The 18209-nt window shown below is 47.1% G+C and overlaps 1 protein-coding gene across 1 annotated transcript in view; it reads left to right on the forward strand.

Moving 5' to 3' along the window:
• ANKRD35 (ankyrin repeat domain 35) overlaps positions 1 to 17686 on the forward strand; it is a 56585-nt gene extending 38899 nt beyond the window's left edge. The window contains exons 10-14 of the mRNA XM_058160364.1: positions 4541 to 6814; positions 8937 to 9026; positions 11970 to 12035; positions 13330 to 13417; positions 17549 to 17686. Coding sequence (XP_058016347.1) covers positions 4541 to 6814; positions 8937 to 9026; positions 11970 to 12035; positions 13330 to 13386 — 2487 coding nt within the window. The 3' untranslated portion in view covers positions 13387 to 13417; positions 17549 to 17686. The remainder of the gene's footprint in view (positions 1 to 4540; positions 6815 to 8936; positions 9027 to 11969; positions 12036 to 13329; positions 13418 to 17548) is intronic.
• Positions 17687 to 18209: the final 523 nt, after the last annotated feature.

An 18209-nucleotide genomic window follows, 5' to 3' on the forward strand; every position in this document is an offset into this window, starting at 1 on the left:
TCGAACACTTCCCAAGCGTTTAGGACTGCGTGATGTATCGGCGAATTATGCGAGCAGATCCCAGTAAGGTGGCCTTCTGCAGCTGACCAATGGTGATCTTGTCAGCGCCAATATTATTATTATTATTATTATTATTATTATTATTATTATTATTATTATTATTATTATTATTATTATTATTTACTTACTGCCGTGATTCGCTTAACATAACGTGGCGATAAAAGTTGTAAAACGGGGCAAAGCTCACTTAACAGATGTCTCACTTAGCAACATAACTTCACAGCTCGATTGTGGACCTAAGTCAAGGAAGGCCTTTATGCAGAACCAGTTTTCCATCATTTTTTTTTTATTTACCGCTTCTGAAGTTGGGAGATATTTAAAAAGTCTTGAACGGAGCTGAGAGTTGAACCCCGAAATCAGGAAGCCCTTCTGCCTTTTGCACCACCTTTACAGTTAATCCTGGATTTACAACCACCTTTCGTTGCTAAGCGAGACAGTTAGGAAGCGAACGTCGCCCCGTTTTCGACCTTCCTTGCCACAGACGTTAAGTGAATCACTGTAGCTTTTAAGTGAGTCACACGGTTCTTAACTGAATCGGGTTTCCCCACTGACTTTGCTTGTTGGAAGGTCGCAAAAGAGAATCACATGGATGCTGTGACCGTCATAAATACGAGTCACTTGTCAAGCATCCACGTACAAGTCACGTGACCATGTGGGAATACTGCAATGGTCATATGTGGATAGCTCAGGCTGTAAGGAGCCTGTTATTAGGACACAGCAGCCTGCAATTACTGCGGGTTCAAGCCCGGCCCAAGGTTGACTCAGCCTTCCACCCTTTATAAGGTAGGTAAAATGAGGACCCAGATTGTTGGGGGGGCAATAAGTTCACTTTGTAAAAATATACAAATAGAATGAGACTATTGCCTTATACACTGTAAGCCGCCCTGAGTCTTCGGAGAAGGGCGGGATATAAATGTAAATTAAAAAAAATATATATGTGTGAAAAAAACATTCCTAAATCACTTTTCTGAGTGCCAGTTTAACTGTTGTGACCCAGGCCCAAGTAGGTAGTAGTAAACTCAGTCAGTTTAAAAACAAACAAACTTTAATAGAACAGCTGAGAATTAAGCTCATTCTCAGCCTTGTCCAAACCAAATCAAAGCAAATTCTTCCTAACACAATTCTTCAGTCTTATCACCAACCTTGGTCTAATTAGGCCAACTGCCAAAGGCTTTTCTTGGCAAAAGCTCAAAAGCAGAAGACGCCCACAAGAAATAAATGCAGCAAGACAAAGGAGCAAGGCTATCAACGTTGTTTTCCGGCAAAGAGCCCAAACGCAATTGCTGGTCTTTTAAGCCTTATGGGAGGGGCCAATCATCTCTTGGCCCTACTCCTGAGTTGTCCTCTCTGCTTGAGCTGCTCTTGCCTTCTGGCAGCTCTTCTCATGCGTGCATTAGGAACAGGCTCCTCCTGTTCCTCTGCCTCACTACTGTCAGCCTCTGGAGGCTCCGGAGTCCGCACATCACTCCCAGATGGCCCTGGCCCCATTTCTGCCTCTGACGCAGAGCCCTCATCCGGGCCTTCCCCAGCCTCCAGGACTGGCCCGTGTTCTTCCGCAGCCTCATCGCTGCCTGACTCCGCTGCCAGCTCCGCAGGCTGCTGGCGGACCTCAACAGTAACTTCGAACTGTCACTAAGCGTGCTTTTGTAAATCGAGGACTGCCTATAGTTATTAAGCCAACTGCCATTGTTAAGGGAATCAGAAACAGGTCGGGAAAGTGGCAAAGGATGAGCACAGGAGCACAGGATATTTGCGAGCATTACAAATGCATGCCTGTGGCTTAATATACCCAAATTTTTATCGTGCAGCCATGAAGAGGCTGCAAATAGTCATAAGTGTGAGTCGCTTTGTTTTCCAGTGACGTAACTTTGAATGGTGGCAAGTCAGTTCCCTCAACACTCTCAAATTAACTACTAAGACTGCATTACTCCTCTTGTTCTCATCCTACCTATTACCCATCTCTACCCACTTATGGCTATATCCATGTTGCTTGTATCTTTACAACTTACGTTGTTTTTATTGGTAGCAGTTCGAAAGCAGGTAAAAAATGCGAGTAGAAAAAACAGGGACCACCTTTGATGGGAAGGGAACAGCATTCCGTGCGCCTTTGGCATTGAGTCATGCCGGGCACATGACCACGGAGACGTCTTCGGACAGCGCTGGCTCCTCGGCTTTGAAAGGGAGATGAGCACTGCCCCCTAGAGTCGGGAACAACTAGCATGCATGTGCGAGGGGAACCTTTACCTTTTAGTATGATTTGATTGCTCATTAATATCCTATGACTATCAATCACTAAGTGTTGTATCTTATGATTCTTGACAAATATATTTTATTTTTGCTATATATACACTGAGAGCGTATGCACCAAAGACAAATTCCTTGTGGGTCTAATCACACTTGGCCAATAAAGAATTCTATTCTATTGTATTCTATTCTACTCTGTATTCTATTCTATTCTATTCTAGTCTCTATTGTATTGTCTCTATTCTACTATATTCTCTACTCTACTCTACTCTACTCTACTCTGCTCTACTCTACTCTACTCTACTCTACTTTATTCTATTCTACTTTATTCTATTATTCTATTCTATTCTACTCTACTCTACTCTTATTCTATTCTATTCTATTCCTACCTGTGTGATTCCTGTCCCTTTCCCAACAGGTGCCCTCTGAGAGCGGGAAAGACACCGACGTGAGCAGCCTGGCTTTCCAGAGCGAGGCAGGCGACCAGAGTGACGATGAAGGCGAGGCGGAGGAAGGCTCCGAGTTACGGGAATGGCAGAGCAGATTCCGGGAGGAAAAGATGAAAGTCATCCAGCTGGAACTGCAGCTGGACCAAAAGACGAAAGAGTGCCAGGTCTTCTCCAAGGGATGCCAAGTCTTGAAGGCGAAGGTCTGGGACCAAGTACAGGAGATTGGCCAGCTCCTGCCGGATCGGGATGGACGTGTCCGCGACTGGCGGCCGCTGAGTCAGCGCCTCAGCCAGGATCCCACGGAGGGGGACCACTGCCTGGACCTTTTGGCCCAGCAAGTCCAAGATCTGAAGGAGAGGAAGAAGCAGCAGGAAGCGGAGAAGGAGCTGCCCAAAGCTTCAATGCAAGAGGGAGTGACCAGTCCCAACAAGCTCCAGCCCACCGGGACGGTCCGGTGGCCTGGCGAGGAAGAGGCGGAGGAGCTGAAGCGCCTGCGGAGAGAGCTGGAGGCAGCCCTGGAGGAGAAGGCCACCGCGGCCAGGCGGGTGGAGGAGATGGAGGGGCACATGGAGAACATGAGAGCCGTCATCGGGGTCTTCGAAGCCAAGAAGAAGTCACAGAACGCGGCCCTCAAGGAGATGGAGGCTCCGGAGTCCGCACATCACTCCCAGATGGCCCTGGCCCCATTTCTGCCTCTGACGCAGAGCCCTCATCCGGGCCTCCCCCAGCCTCCAGGACTGGCCCGTGTTCTTCCACAGCCTCATCGCCGCCTGACTCCGCTGCCAGCTCCGCAGGCTGCTGGCGGACCACAACAGTAACTTCGAACTGTCACTAAGCGATCTATTGTAAATCGAGGATTGCCTATAGTTGTTAAGCCAACTGCCATTGTTAAGTGACCCAGAAACAGGTTGGGAAAGTGGCAAAGGATGAGCACAGGAGCACAGGATATTTGCGAGCATTATAAATGCATGCCTGTGGCTTAATATACCCAAATTTTTTATCAGGCAGCCATGAAGAGGCTGCAAATAGTCATAAGTGTGAGTCGCTTTGTTTTCCAGTGACGTAACTTTGAATGGTGGCAAGTCAGTTCCCTCAACACTCTCAAATTAACTCCTAAGACTGCATTACTCCTCTTGTTCTCATCCTACCTATTACCCATCTCTACCCACTTATGGCTATATCCATGTTGCTTGTATCTTTACAACTTACGTTGTTTTTATTGGTAGCAGTTCGAAAGCAGGTAAAAAATGCGAGTAGAAAAACAGGGACCACCTTTGATGGGAAGGGAACAGCGTTCCGTGCGCTTTTGGCATTGAGTCATGCCGGCCACATGACCACAGAGACGTCTTCGGACAGCGCTGGCTCCTCGGCTTTGAAAGGGAGATGAGCACCGCCCCCTAGAGTTGGGAACAACTAGCACGCATGTGCGAGGCGAACCTTTACCTTTTAGTATGATTTGATTGCTTATTAATATCCTATGACTATCAATCACTAAGTGTTGTATCTTATGATTCTTGACAAATATATTTTATTTTTGCTATGAGAGCGTATGCACCAAAGACAAATTCCTTGTGGGTCTAATCACACTTGGCCAATAAAGAATTCTATTCTATTCTATTCTATTCTATTCTATTCTATTCTATTCTATTCTATTCTATTCTTCTATTCTATTCTATTCTACTCTACTCTACTCTACTCTACTCTACTCTACTCTACTCTACTCTACTCTACTCTTATTCTATTCTATTCTATTCCTACCTGTGTGATTCCTGTCCCTTTCCCAACAGGTGCCCTCTGAGAGTGGGAAAGACACCGACGTGAGCAGCCTGGCTTTCCAGAGCGAGGCGGGCGACCAGAGTGACGACGAAGGCGAGGCGGAGGAAGGCTCCGAGTTACGGGAATGGCAGAGCAGATTCCGGGAGGAAAAGATGAAAGTCATCCAGCTGGAACTGCAGCTGGACCAAAAGACGAAAGAGTGCCAGGTCTTCTCCAAGGGATGCCAAGTCTTGAAGGCGAAGGTCTGGGACCAAGTACAGGAGATTGGCCAGCTCCTGCCGGATCGGGATGGACGTGTCCGCGACTGGCGGCCGCTGAGTCAGCGCCTCAGCCAGGATCCCACGGAGGGGGACCACTGCCTGGACCTTTTGGCCCAGCAAGTCCAAGATCTGAAGGAGAGGAAGAAGCAGCAGGAAGCGGAGAAGGAGCTGCCCAAAGCTTCAATGCAAGAGGGAGTGACCAGTCCCAACAAGCTCCAGCCCACCGGGACGGTCCGGTGGCCTGGCGAGGAAGAGGCGGAGGAGCTGAAGCGCCTGCGGAGAGAGCTGGAGGCAGCCCTGGAGGAGAAGGCCACCGCGGCCAGGCGGGTGGAGGAGATGGAGGGGCACATGGAGAACATGAGAGCCGTCATCGGGGTCTTCGAAGCCAAGAAGAAGTCACAGAACGCGGCCCTCAAGGAGATGGAGGCTCGGACGCAGCAGCTGGGTGACGAGAACCGAAAGCTGCGAGGGCTCCTGGGAAAACACCTGGCCGGGCCTCCCGAGACCAGCCTAACCCAGGCGAAGGTGGCCCAGTGCATTAAGGAGATGGAGGAGACCCAGTTCAGGGCCCAGGAGGAGATGGTGGCCATGCTGGCCGAAAACGAGGACCTGAAGAAGGAAGCCGAGGAGGCCGTTCGCAGCAGGCTGCAGTTCCAAGCGGTGCCATCCGGCGCAGTCAAGAAATGCGTCACGGCCTGGAAGAAGGTGGTCACTGGCCTGGAGGGAGCTCTGGCTAAACTGGAAGAGACCTGTTCTGCTCTTGTGGACAAAGCTCGGCCTCTCCAAGAAGCCATTTTGGAGCCTCCTTCCAAAACCTTGGTCAACGGCAACGGTCTTCATGAAGAAGAGAAGAATGGCTCTGGCCACGAGGCGGCCCGCTCAGAGACCGTCAAGGAGCTGCAGAAAGATGGGGTAGAAAAGACCCAGCTCCATAATGGTCTTGTGGGGCAGGGGAAGCTCAGGCCAAAACCTGAGGGGGTGGAAAACAAGGCCCGTCCAGGCCATCGGAGAAGCTCTGACCTGGAGAAGGAAGTGTGGGACCTCAAGCATAACAACGGCGGCTTGGTGGAAGAATTGGCTCAGCTGAGCAGGGAAAGGGAGAAGCTTCAGGAAGAACTTCAGAAGTTACATGGCTCCACCGAGGCCTCTCCTCGGACAGAGAAGACCGAGCGCCTGGTGGAAGAGCTGAAACGGACGGTGGAGGTCTTGTCCAAGGAGCTCTCACTGGAGAAAGAGGAATCGGACAAACTGCGCCTGAAGCTGGAGGAGCAGAGGAAGGAGGTGACGTTCGTGAGGAACAACTTCTTCAAGAAGGTGACCCAAGAGGCCAGCGCCATCGTCGGCGACAACCTGGACAGCTGCATCTTGAAGGAGCTCCACTGGAAGTTGGACAACGTGGTGAGGAAGCAGAACGAGGCCTTGCAGCTGGTCTCCGAGATGGAGGAGGAGAACCGTGCCCTGGAGGCTGACCGGACCCTCCAGCTTGACCCCAAGAACCCCGACAATGACAAAACTGGTCAAGAGATCTTCTTGGAGGCTTCCGAGGTCATCGGGGAAAACTGGAAGGTCAGAGAGCAGATGGTGGAACTGGAGAAAAGCTTGCAGGAGATGAAGAAGCTGCTGGTTGCATCTCAGGTGACTCAAGGAGGCCTCAAGGCAGCCGGCTTGATGCAGCTCCTGGACCGAGTCCTGGCCCAGATGGCTGACTTGCGCCAGGGGGAAGAACAAGTCCTCGGCAAGTACGAGAAGATCTGCAGCATGCTGTCCACCAGGGCTCAGGTCCTGGGGGAGGAGTTGGCGGCTCTCCGGGAGAAATACGAGGAAGCCAATCGAGCATCTGCCCAACACAAGGAAGCCCTGGACCACGAATTGTGGAAGACTCAAGAGCTGATGGCCGAAGCTCTGGAGCACGAGGAGGAAGTGGAGGAGCTGAGAGGGAAGTCCCAGAAGTTGGGGAGCAATGTGGACAAGCTGAATAAGAAGGTGGACGACATCGCCAAGATGTGCCAGGAAAGAGACGCCAAGGTAAAACCCAAAGAGGTGATGGCTGGGGGAGACGACTTTTAACAGAATCGCAGAGTTGGAAAGGGACCTTGGAGGTCTTCTAGTCAGGGATGAGTTTCACTTACCTTTACCCACCGGTTCGCCGCACGTGCGCACACTCACCTCGCATGCGTGCGCTGTCTGTGCATGCGCCCAGCCTTCCACGCATGTGCTTTGATCGCTTGCACACCCTCCACACATGCACCCGGCCTCGAAAACGTGCCTAAATAGCACGACTTGGAACCGGGGCAGGTGGGTCCCACAATTGCCGCTACCGATTCGCTTGAACCGGTGCGAACCGGCTGAATAGCACCTCTGCTTCTGGTCCAACTCCCTCTACAAGCAGGAGACCCTAGGACAAGTGGCGGTATCAGGTACCTTAAACCCATGCACAAGGTGATATGTGAAAGTTAACAGAGTTGGAAGGGACCTCGGGGGTCTTCTATTCCAACCCCCTACTCAAGCAGGAGCTCCCCTAGATCTCTGATGGTGAACTTATGGCATGCGTGCCACAGGTGGCACACGGAGTTATATATACGGGCATGCAAGCCATTGCCTTAGTTTAGCTCCAGTGCGCGCCAGCTGATTTTTGGCTGGCCCTTCTCATGCCGCCTCTCCCCTCCCAGGAGTCTCTACGCGGCCCATTTTGGATGCCAAGTAAGTACAGGGCTCACTCGGAGGCTCTGGGAGGGCGTTTTTGGCCTCTGGAGGGCCTCCGGGGGTGGGGAGGCTGTTTTTGCCCTCCCCAGGCTCCCGGAAAGGTTCTGAAACCTGGGGAGGATGAAAAAGGACCCATTGGAAGCTGGAAAACGAACCATTTCCGGCCTCCGGAGGGTCTCCGGTGGGGGGAAGACCATTTTCTCCCTCCCTAGGCTCCAAGAAAGCCTCTGGAGCCTTGGGAGGATGAAAAACGGGCCTACCGTAAGTCTGGAAATAGGCTGTTTCCGGCCTCCGGAGGCCTCAGGGAGGCCTACTAGGCCCAAAATGGGGCACAGGGTGGCGGGGTGCTGGGGGTGCATTGGATAATGGGTGTGAGCACATACTCGTGTGCCCCCCCGCTTTTGGCATACAACAGCAAAAAGGTTAGCCATCACGGCCCTAGACATTTCGGACAAATGGCTGTCCAGTCTTTTCTTAAAAACCTCCACTGATGAAGCATCAACGACTTCTGGTGGCAAGCTGTTCCAAAGGTTAATTGTCCTCCCTGTCAGGAAGTTTCTCCTTAATTCCAGGTTGCTTCTCTCCTTGATTGGTTACCAACCGTTGTTTCTTGTCCTGCATGCAGGGGATGGATTTCTGCCAGACCAAAAAAAAAAAAAGACAATTTTTTATGGAAAGTTTGACTCAACTTTGGCTGAAGTTTCGATATGAGAAACTGTTTGAGTGAACAGTTAGAAATCGTCATTTACAACTATGAGCACAACTGGGATGAGGATTTCTGTTGTTAAGCCGGGCAGCTGTTAAAATTAGAATCACGTCTCATTTTTTTTTCCTTCTGGTTGTTAACTGAATCATTGCCGTTGTTAAACGAATCAGGCAGTTATTCAGCAAATCCAACTTCCTCCATTAAGGTTGGATCCCTGGATACATCATAAATACACGCCGGTTGCCAAGCGTCTGAAATTTTGATCCTGTGATCATGAGAAAGCTGCAATGGTCATAAGTGTGAGGACCGGTCATAAGTCACGTTACACCCATTCATTTAACAACCGTTCGAAGCTGCAACGGCAGCGAAAAATGTGACTTATGACCGTTTTTCATACTTATGACCTTTGTGGGATCCCCACGGTGGCGTGATCAAAATCAGGGGCTCGGCAACTGGCGTGTACTTACGACGGTTGCAATGTCCCGGGGTCACGTGATCCCCTTTTGCGACCTTCTGACCAGCAAAGTCGATGGGGGAAGCCGGATTCGTTTAACAACCGGGTTCCTCGCTTAACGACTGCAGCGATTCACTTAACGACCATGGCCAGAAAGGTCATAAAATGGGAGGGGGAAAAAAACTCACTTAAACGACTGCCTCGCCTAACCAGAGAAGTGTCGGGCTCCGTTGCGGTCGTAAGTCGAGGACTACCCGTACCGTCTGGTTTGGTTTTCCCCTCAGATCAAGAAGCTGCTGAAGGAAACGGAGAAGCTCTCGAGCGAAATCTTGAACCTGCGGAGCGAACGCACGCGGCTGATCCTGCAGAACGAGGCGAGTCACACAGGGCTTGGCGTCGGGGCGCGACGCTTGCTATGCGAAGCGATTCTGCTGCTGGTATTTGTCGTATTTCGACCAGTTGGTCCTGGCGATCCTTACCAAGACTTTGGCAGCCAGAAAAGCCAGGAATCACTGCGAGAAAATTTCTCCTTAGTTCTAAGTTGCTTCTCTCCTTGATTAGTTTTCACCCGTTGCTTCTTCTCCTGCCTTTTTTTAAATTTTTATTTGAATTTATATCCCGCCCTTCTCCGAAGACTCAGGGCGGCTTACACTATGTCAAGCAATAGTCTTCATCCATTTGTATATTATATACAAAGTCAACTTAATTGCCCCCAACAATCTGGGTCCTCATTTTACCTACCTTATAAAGGATGGAAGGCCGAGTCAACCTTGGGCCTGGTGGGGCTTGAACCTGCAGTAATTGCAAGCAGCTGTTGTTAATAACAGACTGTCTTAGCAGTCTGAGCCACTCAAGGACCCTTTGAGAATAGGAATGGCTTTGGAGAATAGGTTGACTCCCTCTTCTTTGTGGAAGTCCTTCAGATATTGGAAGGCTGCTATCATGTCTCCCCTAGTCCTTCTCTTCACTAGACTAGAAATAGAATAGACAGAGTTGGAAGGGACCTTGGAGGTCTTCTAGTCCAACCCCCTGCTCAGGCAGGAAACCCAATTCCATTTCAGACAAATGGTAATCTAACACCTTAAAATTTCCAGTGTTGGAGCATTCACAGCTTCTGGAGGCAAGTTGTTCCACTGGTTAATTGTTCTCACTGTCAGGAAATTTCTCCTTAGTTCTAAGTTGCTTCTCTCCTTGATTAGTTTCCATCCGTTGCTTCTTGTCCTACCCTCAGGTGCTTTGGAGAATAGCTTGACTCCCTCTTCTTTGGGGCAGCCCCTCGAATACTGGAAGACTGCTATCATGTCTCCCCTAGTCCTTCTTTTCATTAAATTAGACATCCCAATTTCTGCAGCCGTTCTTCATATGTTCTAGCCTCCAGTCCCCTAATCATCTTGGTTGCTCTTCTCTGCACTTTTTCCAAAGTCTCAACCTCTTTTTTGTACTTTGGTAACCAAAACTGGACTTACTAAGTGTGGCCTTACTAAGGATTTGTAAAGCAGTACTAATACGTCACATGGTTTTGTTTCTAGGCTTGTTTATGCCAGGGGTCTCCAACCTTGGTCCCTTTAAGATTTGTGGACTTCAACTCCCAGAGTTCCTCAGCCAGCAAAGCAGGAGTCTCCAACCTTGGGCCCTTTAAGACTTGTGGACTTCAACTCCCAGAGTCCCTCAGCCAGCAAAGCAGGAGTCTCCAACCTTGGGCCCTTTAAGATTTGTGGACTTCAACTCCCAGAGTTCCTCAGCCAGCAAAGCTGGGAGTCTCCAACCCTGGTCCCTTTAAGACTTGTGGACTTCAACTCCCAGAGTCCCTCAGCCAGCAAAGCAGGAGTCTCCAACCTTGGTCCCTTTAAGACTTGTGGACTTCAACTCCCAGAGTCCCTCAGCCAGCTTTGCTGTGGGAAAGCTTTGCTGGCTGAGGAACTCTGGGAGTTGATGTCCACAAGTCTTAAAGGGACCAAGGTTGAAGACCCCTGGTTTATGCAGCCAAGGATTGTATTATCCTTTTTTGGCGGCGGCTGCATACGGCGGGCTCATGTTTAAGCGATCGTCCACTAGAACTCCAAGGTCGCTTCCACAGTTACTGTTTTTAGTCCTCGCTTAACGACCCGAGATGCCAACAAAATTTTCGTCACAAAAGTGAAACGTCACATGACCGCGCTATTTTAGCAACAGCCATTCCAGTAGTAGTCCGAGTTGTGGTCGTTAGAACCGGACTGTGCTGTCATTAGGTGAGGGCCTCACGCTTTTTCTGTCCTGCTGTCGTGTCCCACTCCTCCGCTGACGGCCGGGTCAGAGAAATCCGAATCAGGCGTGCCTCTGCAGCTCTGCCAAAGTCCTAGCAAAGTCCTCACGGCAGGCAGGAGACCAGAAAGTGACTTCAGCAAGATAAGTTTAGACTTTGCCTGACTCAGAGAATGCCAGAAAGCAGATCCTTTATATAGGCCATGGGGTGTGGCTCCATGACTCAGCACTTATCCAGGCCTGCCCCTCCCTTCCTTCTGACGCCGCCGCCTATCAAGTCTTCTGAAGCGAGGGTCACTCCAATCAGCTGTTGGTAATAAACCTTCCTCAGGCTCACATGCTGTGGAGGAGGGGGAGGGGTCTAGTTGCTCCGTTTGCCTGGGCATGGAACCAGGGCTGGGGGCTGGAGGCGCTTCTTCTTCCTCAGCTTGTCTGGGCATGGAGCCAGGGCTGGGGCCGGGAGGCATGCTAGGACATTCTTCAGCGTTCGGAAGCAGATAAGAAGGCCCCGGCTGTGGTGAGATTGGGCGAGACACAACACCTGCCACACTCACCTCCACCTCAGTTTCCCCCCATCCCACACCCCACCTATTCAGCTGCCCTGCTCTCCATGGCCCACCTCCACGCCCAGCTGACTCATAACTTCAAATGGTCGCCGAATGAATGCCCGTTAAGTGAGGATTACCTGTGTAGAATTCTGGGAGTTGAAGCACACGTATTTTTAAATTGCCAAGGTAGGGACACTGGGCTAAATTTACCTGCCCCCACCCCTCCCCCAATTAAAGGCCCCAGAGGAGTGGTAGCTGGGGCAATCGGTTATTAGACTGTATGTTATGCACGACAAGGGGTCCTCGACTTACGACCACAATGGAGCCCAGAATTACGATGATTGATTTGTGGCTGTCCTTAAGCGAGGCATCCGTGCAGATTCCAGCTCTCCCACTGCAGTCATTATGGGGGTGCCTTGAATCAGGGAGGCTCTGGGGTGCTGAAAGGATGGTCGTAAGTTGAGGACAGCCTGTTTGGGGTTGGTTGAGTCCTGCCTTTCTCACCTCTTCTCTCTTGGTTTATTTCAGGTTGCGCAAAAGAACCACCAAGAGATCGTGGCCATATACAGGACCCACCTGCTCAATGCAGCCCAGGTAAGACAGGTGGGAGCATCCAGCAGCTTTCTTTCTCTCCCCTCCCTCTTTCCTTTGTCTCTCTTTCCTTCTGTCTCTCTCTCTCCTTCTCTTCTCTCTCTCTTTCCCTTTCTCCCACTCTCCTTTCTCTTTCTCTCTCTACTTTCTCTCTGTCTCCCTACCTCCTTCTCTCTCTCCCTGCCCACCCTCTGTCTTTTCTTTCCCTCTCTTCTCTCTCTCTCCTTCTCTCTCTCCCTCTCTCCTTCTCCCTCTTTTCCTCTTCTCTCCCTCTTTCTCTCCTCTCTCTTTTCTCTCCCTCTTTTCTTTCTCTTTCCTTCTCTCTCGCTCTCTCTCCCTGTCTTCTCTCTCTTTCTCCCATTCTCCTTTCTCTTTCCCTCTCTACTTTGTCTCTCTCTCCTTCTCTCTCTCTGTCCCTTCCAACCTCTCTGTCTTTTCTCTCCCTCTCTTCTTCTCTCTCTCTCCTTCTCTCTCTCTCCCTCTCTCCTTCTCCCTCTTTTCCTCTTCTCTCCCTCTCTCCCTATCTATCTCCCCCTCTCTCCCCCTTTTTCTATAGAATAAAATAGAATGAGAATAGAATAGAATAGAATAGAATAGAATAGAATAGAATAGAATAGAATAGAATAGCACTTAGACTTATATACCCCTTCACGGTGCCTTACAGCCCTCTCTAAGCAATTTACACAATCAGCCTCTTGCCCCCCAAAAAATCTGGGTCCTCATTTTACCAACCTCTGAAGGACGGAAGGCTGAGTCGACCTTGAGCCGGTCAGGATCAAACTGCTGACAGTGGTGCAGAGTCAGCCTGCAATACTGCATTCTAACCATTGGAAAGGAAGGAAGGAAGGAAAGAAGGAAATGAAAAGGAAGTAAATAGGATGGAAGGAAGGAAAGAAGGAAGAAAGAAAAATAGCAATAGCACTTAGACTTATGTACCGTTTCACAGTGTTTTCCAGCTCTCTCTAAGCGGTTTACAGAGTCAGCCTCTTGCCCTCAACAATCTGGGTCCTCACTTTACGCACCTCGGAAGGACAGAAGGGTGAATCAACCTTCCTCTAGTCACGATCGAACTGCTGACAGTGGGCAGAATTAACCTGCAATACTGCATTCTCGCCACTGCACCACCATGGCTCCCAATTAGGATAGTAGGTCAAGGATTACCACTATAGTATTAGATGTGTCTCTGGCAAAGAAATTGAACAACGGGTGGTTTGCTTTGTAGGAAAATCCATGTGTAGGCCAGTGATGCTAGAATGCAACTTATATTATTGGGGGGGGCTATTTTTCTCCAATGCAGGGGTACATGGATGAAGAGGTCCACGCCATGCTGTTGCGAATCCTAAGGACAGACTGAAGTCTTGGAAAACTCTGAGTAAGAACCAGAGGTGGGTTTCAGCAGGTTCCGACCAGTTTTGGAGAACCGATGGTGGAAATGTTGAGTAGTTCGGAGAACCAGTAGTAAAAATTCTGACTGGCCCCACCCCCATCTATTCTCTGCCTCCCGAGTCCCAGCTAATTGGGAGGAAATGGGGATTTTGCAGTATCCTTCCCCTGGAGTGGGGAGGGAATGGAGATTTTACAGTATCCTTCCCATGCCACGCCTACCAAGCCACGCCCACCAAGCCATGCCACGCCCACCAAGCCACACCCACAGAACCGGTAGTAATAAAATTTGAAACCCACGATGAACGAGATTTCATTCACCGCCAGCAGTTTTTTTTAAGGGTCTCCCACACTTCCGTTTTTTATCAAGTGGCAGGCAGTTCCAGGAACAGCTTCAAACCATTTAAGAACTGACTGGCTAGAAATGTCACCAGATATATTGGTTCATACTATCAAAAAGCAAAAAAAAAATACTGGACAGAAATACATGGCTAAAAAATAAAATAAAACAACAAATAGACTTGAAACCGGAGACAATTTTGTTGGGCATTTTACCAGACAAATATAACAAAGTGAAAATATATCTGATTTTACATGTATCAGCTGCCGTGAGAATAGTATTTGCACAACCATGGAAAGAAAACCAACGGATGAAAAAGTGATTAGAAACATATTAGAATGTGCAGAAATGAATAAGCTAACACTTAACAATTAAAGAAAAAAAAATGAATGAATTTATCAATGGCTAACTGACAAAACCAGGAGCTAGAAAGAGGGAAATATGTGAAAGGATCAGTGATATAAGGAAAGTAGGTTAACTTGGTTAAATAAATAGCATGCTATTAACATTAATGCAATTGATTGGTGGACTTGTAAGAAAATTAAGGCCTTTTGGATAAGAATTTGGTGGATTATACAAAATGTTTTGAAGAAGAAGATAAAGTTCCTGCCGCAATTTTTCCTTTTGGGAATTATAATGGATTGTACGGTGACTGAGACTAAATTGATCTTGAACTTAATAACAGCAGCAAGGCTGTTGATTGGACAATATTGGAAGAAAAAAAAATTACCTACAATAGAAGAATGGATATTGAAAGTTATCAACTTGGCTGAGATGGCAAAAATCTCAACCTTTTTGAAAGACAATACGCAGGAAAGATAGTTAATTGAATGGAAAAAATGGATTGATTATTTACAAAACAGATATCAGATGAAGAGATATCAGATTGCCTTTGAATAATTAGGATGTATTATTTTAGAATGATATGGGGGAGGTTAGGAAATGAAAAGACTCGGATGAGGTTAATTGGGTTGGAAGGGAAAATTTTAGTCTATGTTTGGCTTATGTGTAATAATACCTTGCGATTGACCCGGGAAACCGGGGTGGTGGTGGTGGAATCGGGTGAAGGGAGAGGTTTTGGGGGGGAGGAGGGACGGAAAAGGGGGAAAAATGTTTGTTTGTTTTCTAAAACTTTTTCAATTAAAAAAAACATTAATGCAATTGATATTAATGCAACGATTATTGTTGTGAATACTTTATTACTTTCTAAAATGATTTGTTCTTAAACTTCTTCTGGCAATTCCTTCAAGAGATGGGAGTACCAGACCATCTTATTTGTCTCTTGAGAAAACAAGAGTGAGAACTGGACACGGAACCACTGATTGGTTCAAAATTGGGAAAGGAGTCCGGCAAGGCTGCGTACTATCGCCCAGTGGTGGGATTCAAGTAATTTAACAACCGGTTCTCTGCCCTAATGATTTCTTCCAACAACCAGTTTGCCAAACTGCTCAGAAAGTTAACAACCGGTTCTCCCGAAGTGGAGCGAACTGGCTGAATCCCACCACTGCTATCGCCCTGCCTAGTTAACTTATATGCAGAGCACATCATAAGAAAGGCAGGGCTGGATGAATCAAAAGTTAGAATTAAGATTGCCGGGAGAAATATCAACAACCTCAGACATGCAGATGATGCCACTCTAATGGCAGAAAGTGAAGAGGAACTAGAGGAAGAGGAACGATGCGGGTGAAGGAGGAGGAGAGCGCAAAAGGTGTTTTTTTTTCAAGAGGCAACTGGACTTTCTTGTTGATTCTTTGAAGATGTTTCGCTTCTCCTTCAAGAAGCTTCTTCAGCTTCTTCAGTAGGACACTTGCCTTCGGAAGTTGTGGAGGCTTTTAAGAAGAGACTGGACAGCCATTTGTCGGGAATAGTACAGTATAGGGTCTCCTGCTTGAGCAGGGGGTTGGACTAGAAGACCTCCAAGGTCCCTTCCAACTCTGTTATTCTGTCATTCAATTGCTAAGTGCCAATGGTCACGAGACCACAAGGAATCCTAGATGTCAGAACTTCAAAACCAGGTCGTTATTCCCATTTTTGGCGACCGACTTCGAACCATTGCTAAGCAACCGGTTGTAAATTGAGGAAAAACTGTGCAGCGTAACCATCCTAAACAAATAATTCCCTCAACACTGTCAAACTATTCACTAAGTCTGCATTTATTACTATTAATCTTCTCATCGTTCCGATCACCCGTTTCCTCACACTTACGACTGTAACCTTGTTGCTGGTATCCTTATGATTTATATTGTTTCCTAGTATGATTTGATTGATTATTTGTTCCCTATGACTATCATTAAGTGTTGTACCTTATGATTCTTGACGAAGGTATCTTTTCTTTTATGTTCACTCAGACCATATGTATCAAAGACAAATTCCTTGTATGTCCAATCACACTTGGCCAATAAAAAATTCTATTCTATTCTATTTATCTATATCTATCTATCTATCTATCTATCTATCTATCTGTCTATCTGTCTATCTGTCTATCTATCTATCATATCTATTTAGCATCTATCTATTTCTACCTACCTACCTACCTATCTATCTATCTATCTATCTATCTATCTATCTATCTATCTATCTATCTATCTGTCTATCTGTCTATCATATCTATTTAGGATCTATCTATTTCTACCTACCTACCTATCTATCTATCTATCTATCTATCTATCTATCTATCTATCTATCTATCTATCTATCTATCTATCTATCTTCTATATCTATCATCTATATCTAGCATCTATCTATTTAGCATCTATTTCTATCTATCATCTATGTATCTATGTATCTATGTATCTATCTATCTATGTATCTATGTATCTATCTATCTTTATATCTATTGATCATCTATATCTATCTAGCATCTATCTACCTATCTATCTATTTAGCATCTATCTATCTGTCATTATCATCTACCTATCTATTTATCTATTATCTATGTACCTATATATCATCTATCTGTCTAGCATCTATATCTAGCATCTATCTATCTATTTAGCATCTATTTCTATCTATCTATCTATCTATCTATCTATCTATCTATCTATCTATCTATCTATCTATCTATCTACTATCTATCTATCTATCTATCTATCTATCTATCTATCTATCTATCTATCTACTATCTATCTATCTATCTATCTATCTATCTATCATCTATATCTATCATCTATATCTAGCATCTATTTAGCATCTATTTCTATCTATCATCTATGTATCTATCTATCTATCTATCTATCTATCTATCTATCTATCTATCTATCTATCTATCTATCTATCTATCTATCTATCTATCTATCTATCTATCTAATCTATCTATCTTTATATCTATTGATCATCTATATCTATCTAGCATCTATCTACCTATCTATCTATTTAGCATCTATCTATCTGTCATCTATCATCTACCTATCTATTTATCTATTATCTATGTACCTATATATCATCTATCTATCTGTCTAGCATCTATATCTAGCATCTATCTATCTATTTAGCATCTATTTCTATCTATCTATCTATCTATCTATCTATCTATCTATCTATCTATCTATCTATCTATCTATCTATCTATCTCAGAGTTTACAACCGATTAGTCCTGAGGAAACTCAGCGTCTCAACAGCAGGATCAATTCAATGACACTTGAAACGTGGACTTTCCCAGACAAATCCAGGTTGCCTCCAAAGGTGTTTGGGAATCAGAGGAAATCGCGGCCCCTTTTCTCCATTCCAGGTTTTAATTTCACAGCCCTGACCGTTCATGGCGCTAAACCCATTTTTCCATCCTCTCTTCCTGCAGGCGAGAAACCAGCTCCCAATTCCCCAAGAGCCGGCTCCGATTTCCGGGACCGCCCGTCGCCCCAAACCACTCAGGAAGGATGCAACTCTGCAAAGCACTCAAGACCACCTGCCTTTTTTTGCTAGTCGCTGGAATTCTGAATGCGAAAGGGGACCTCCGTTTGCACGGTGTCTGAACATCCACCTCCCTCTTTAGACGGAGACCCGGGTTGGGGGGGAAAAAAGGAAAAAAGAAAAGGAGAAGGCTTCTATGCCGTGAGGTTTTGGGGTGTAAGCCATTCTTGCAAGGGACTTAGTCTTCGTTGGAGGGATGCCAGCTGAACCAGAGCTGGGAGTCATCAAATATTCCTCATCCCTTCATTATTAAAATTTGGAAATCACCCTGTACTTTACAACCAGCGATTTGGCACGGAGATTTAAGATGGGCTGTTGCAACGCATGCAACTAAAAGCATGTTCCAGAAGAGCTGGGATGGTCTAGATCAGTGATGGCTAACCTTTTCGTCGTCGCGTGTCGAACATGTGCGCGACGTGCCTGCGTGCCCACACCCATAATGAAATGCGCATGGCCTCCTGTGCCCTGCTCCCCCTCCATGCACGCGTGACCCCCCCCGCTTCCTGTTCTGTCCTTCTTCACCTCCGTCCGAGCGATGGCTTAATTAG

The sequence above is a fragment of the Ahaetulla prasina genome, chromosome 17, assembly GCF_028640845.1.
Source record: "Ahaetulla prasina isolate Xishuangbanna chromosome 17, ASM2864084v1, whole genome shotgun sequence".
In the NCBI taxonomy this organism is placed as follows: Eukaryota; Metazoa; Chordata; class Lepidosauria; order Squamata; family Colubridae; genus Ahaetulla; species Ahaetulla prasina.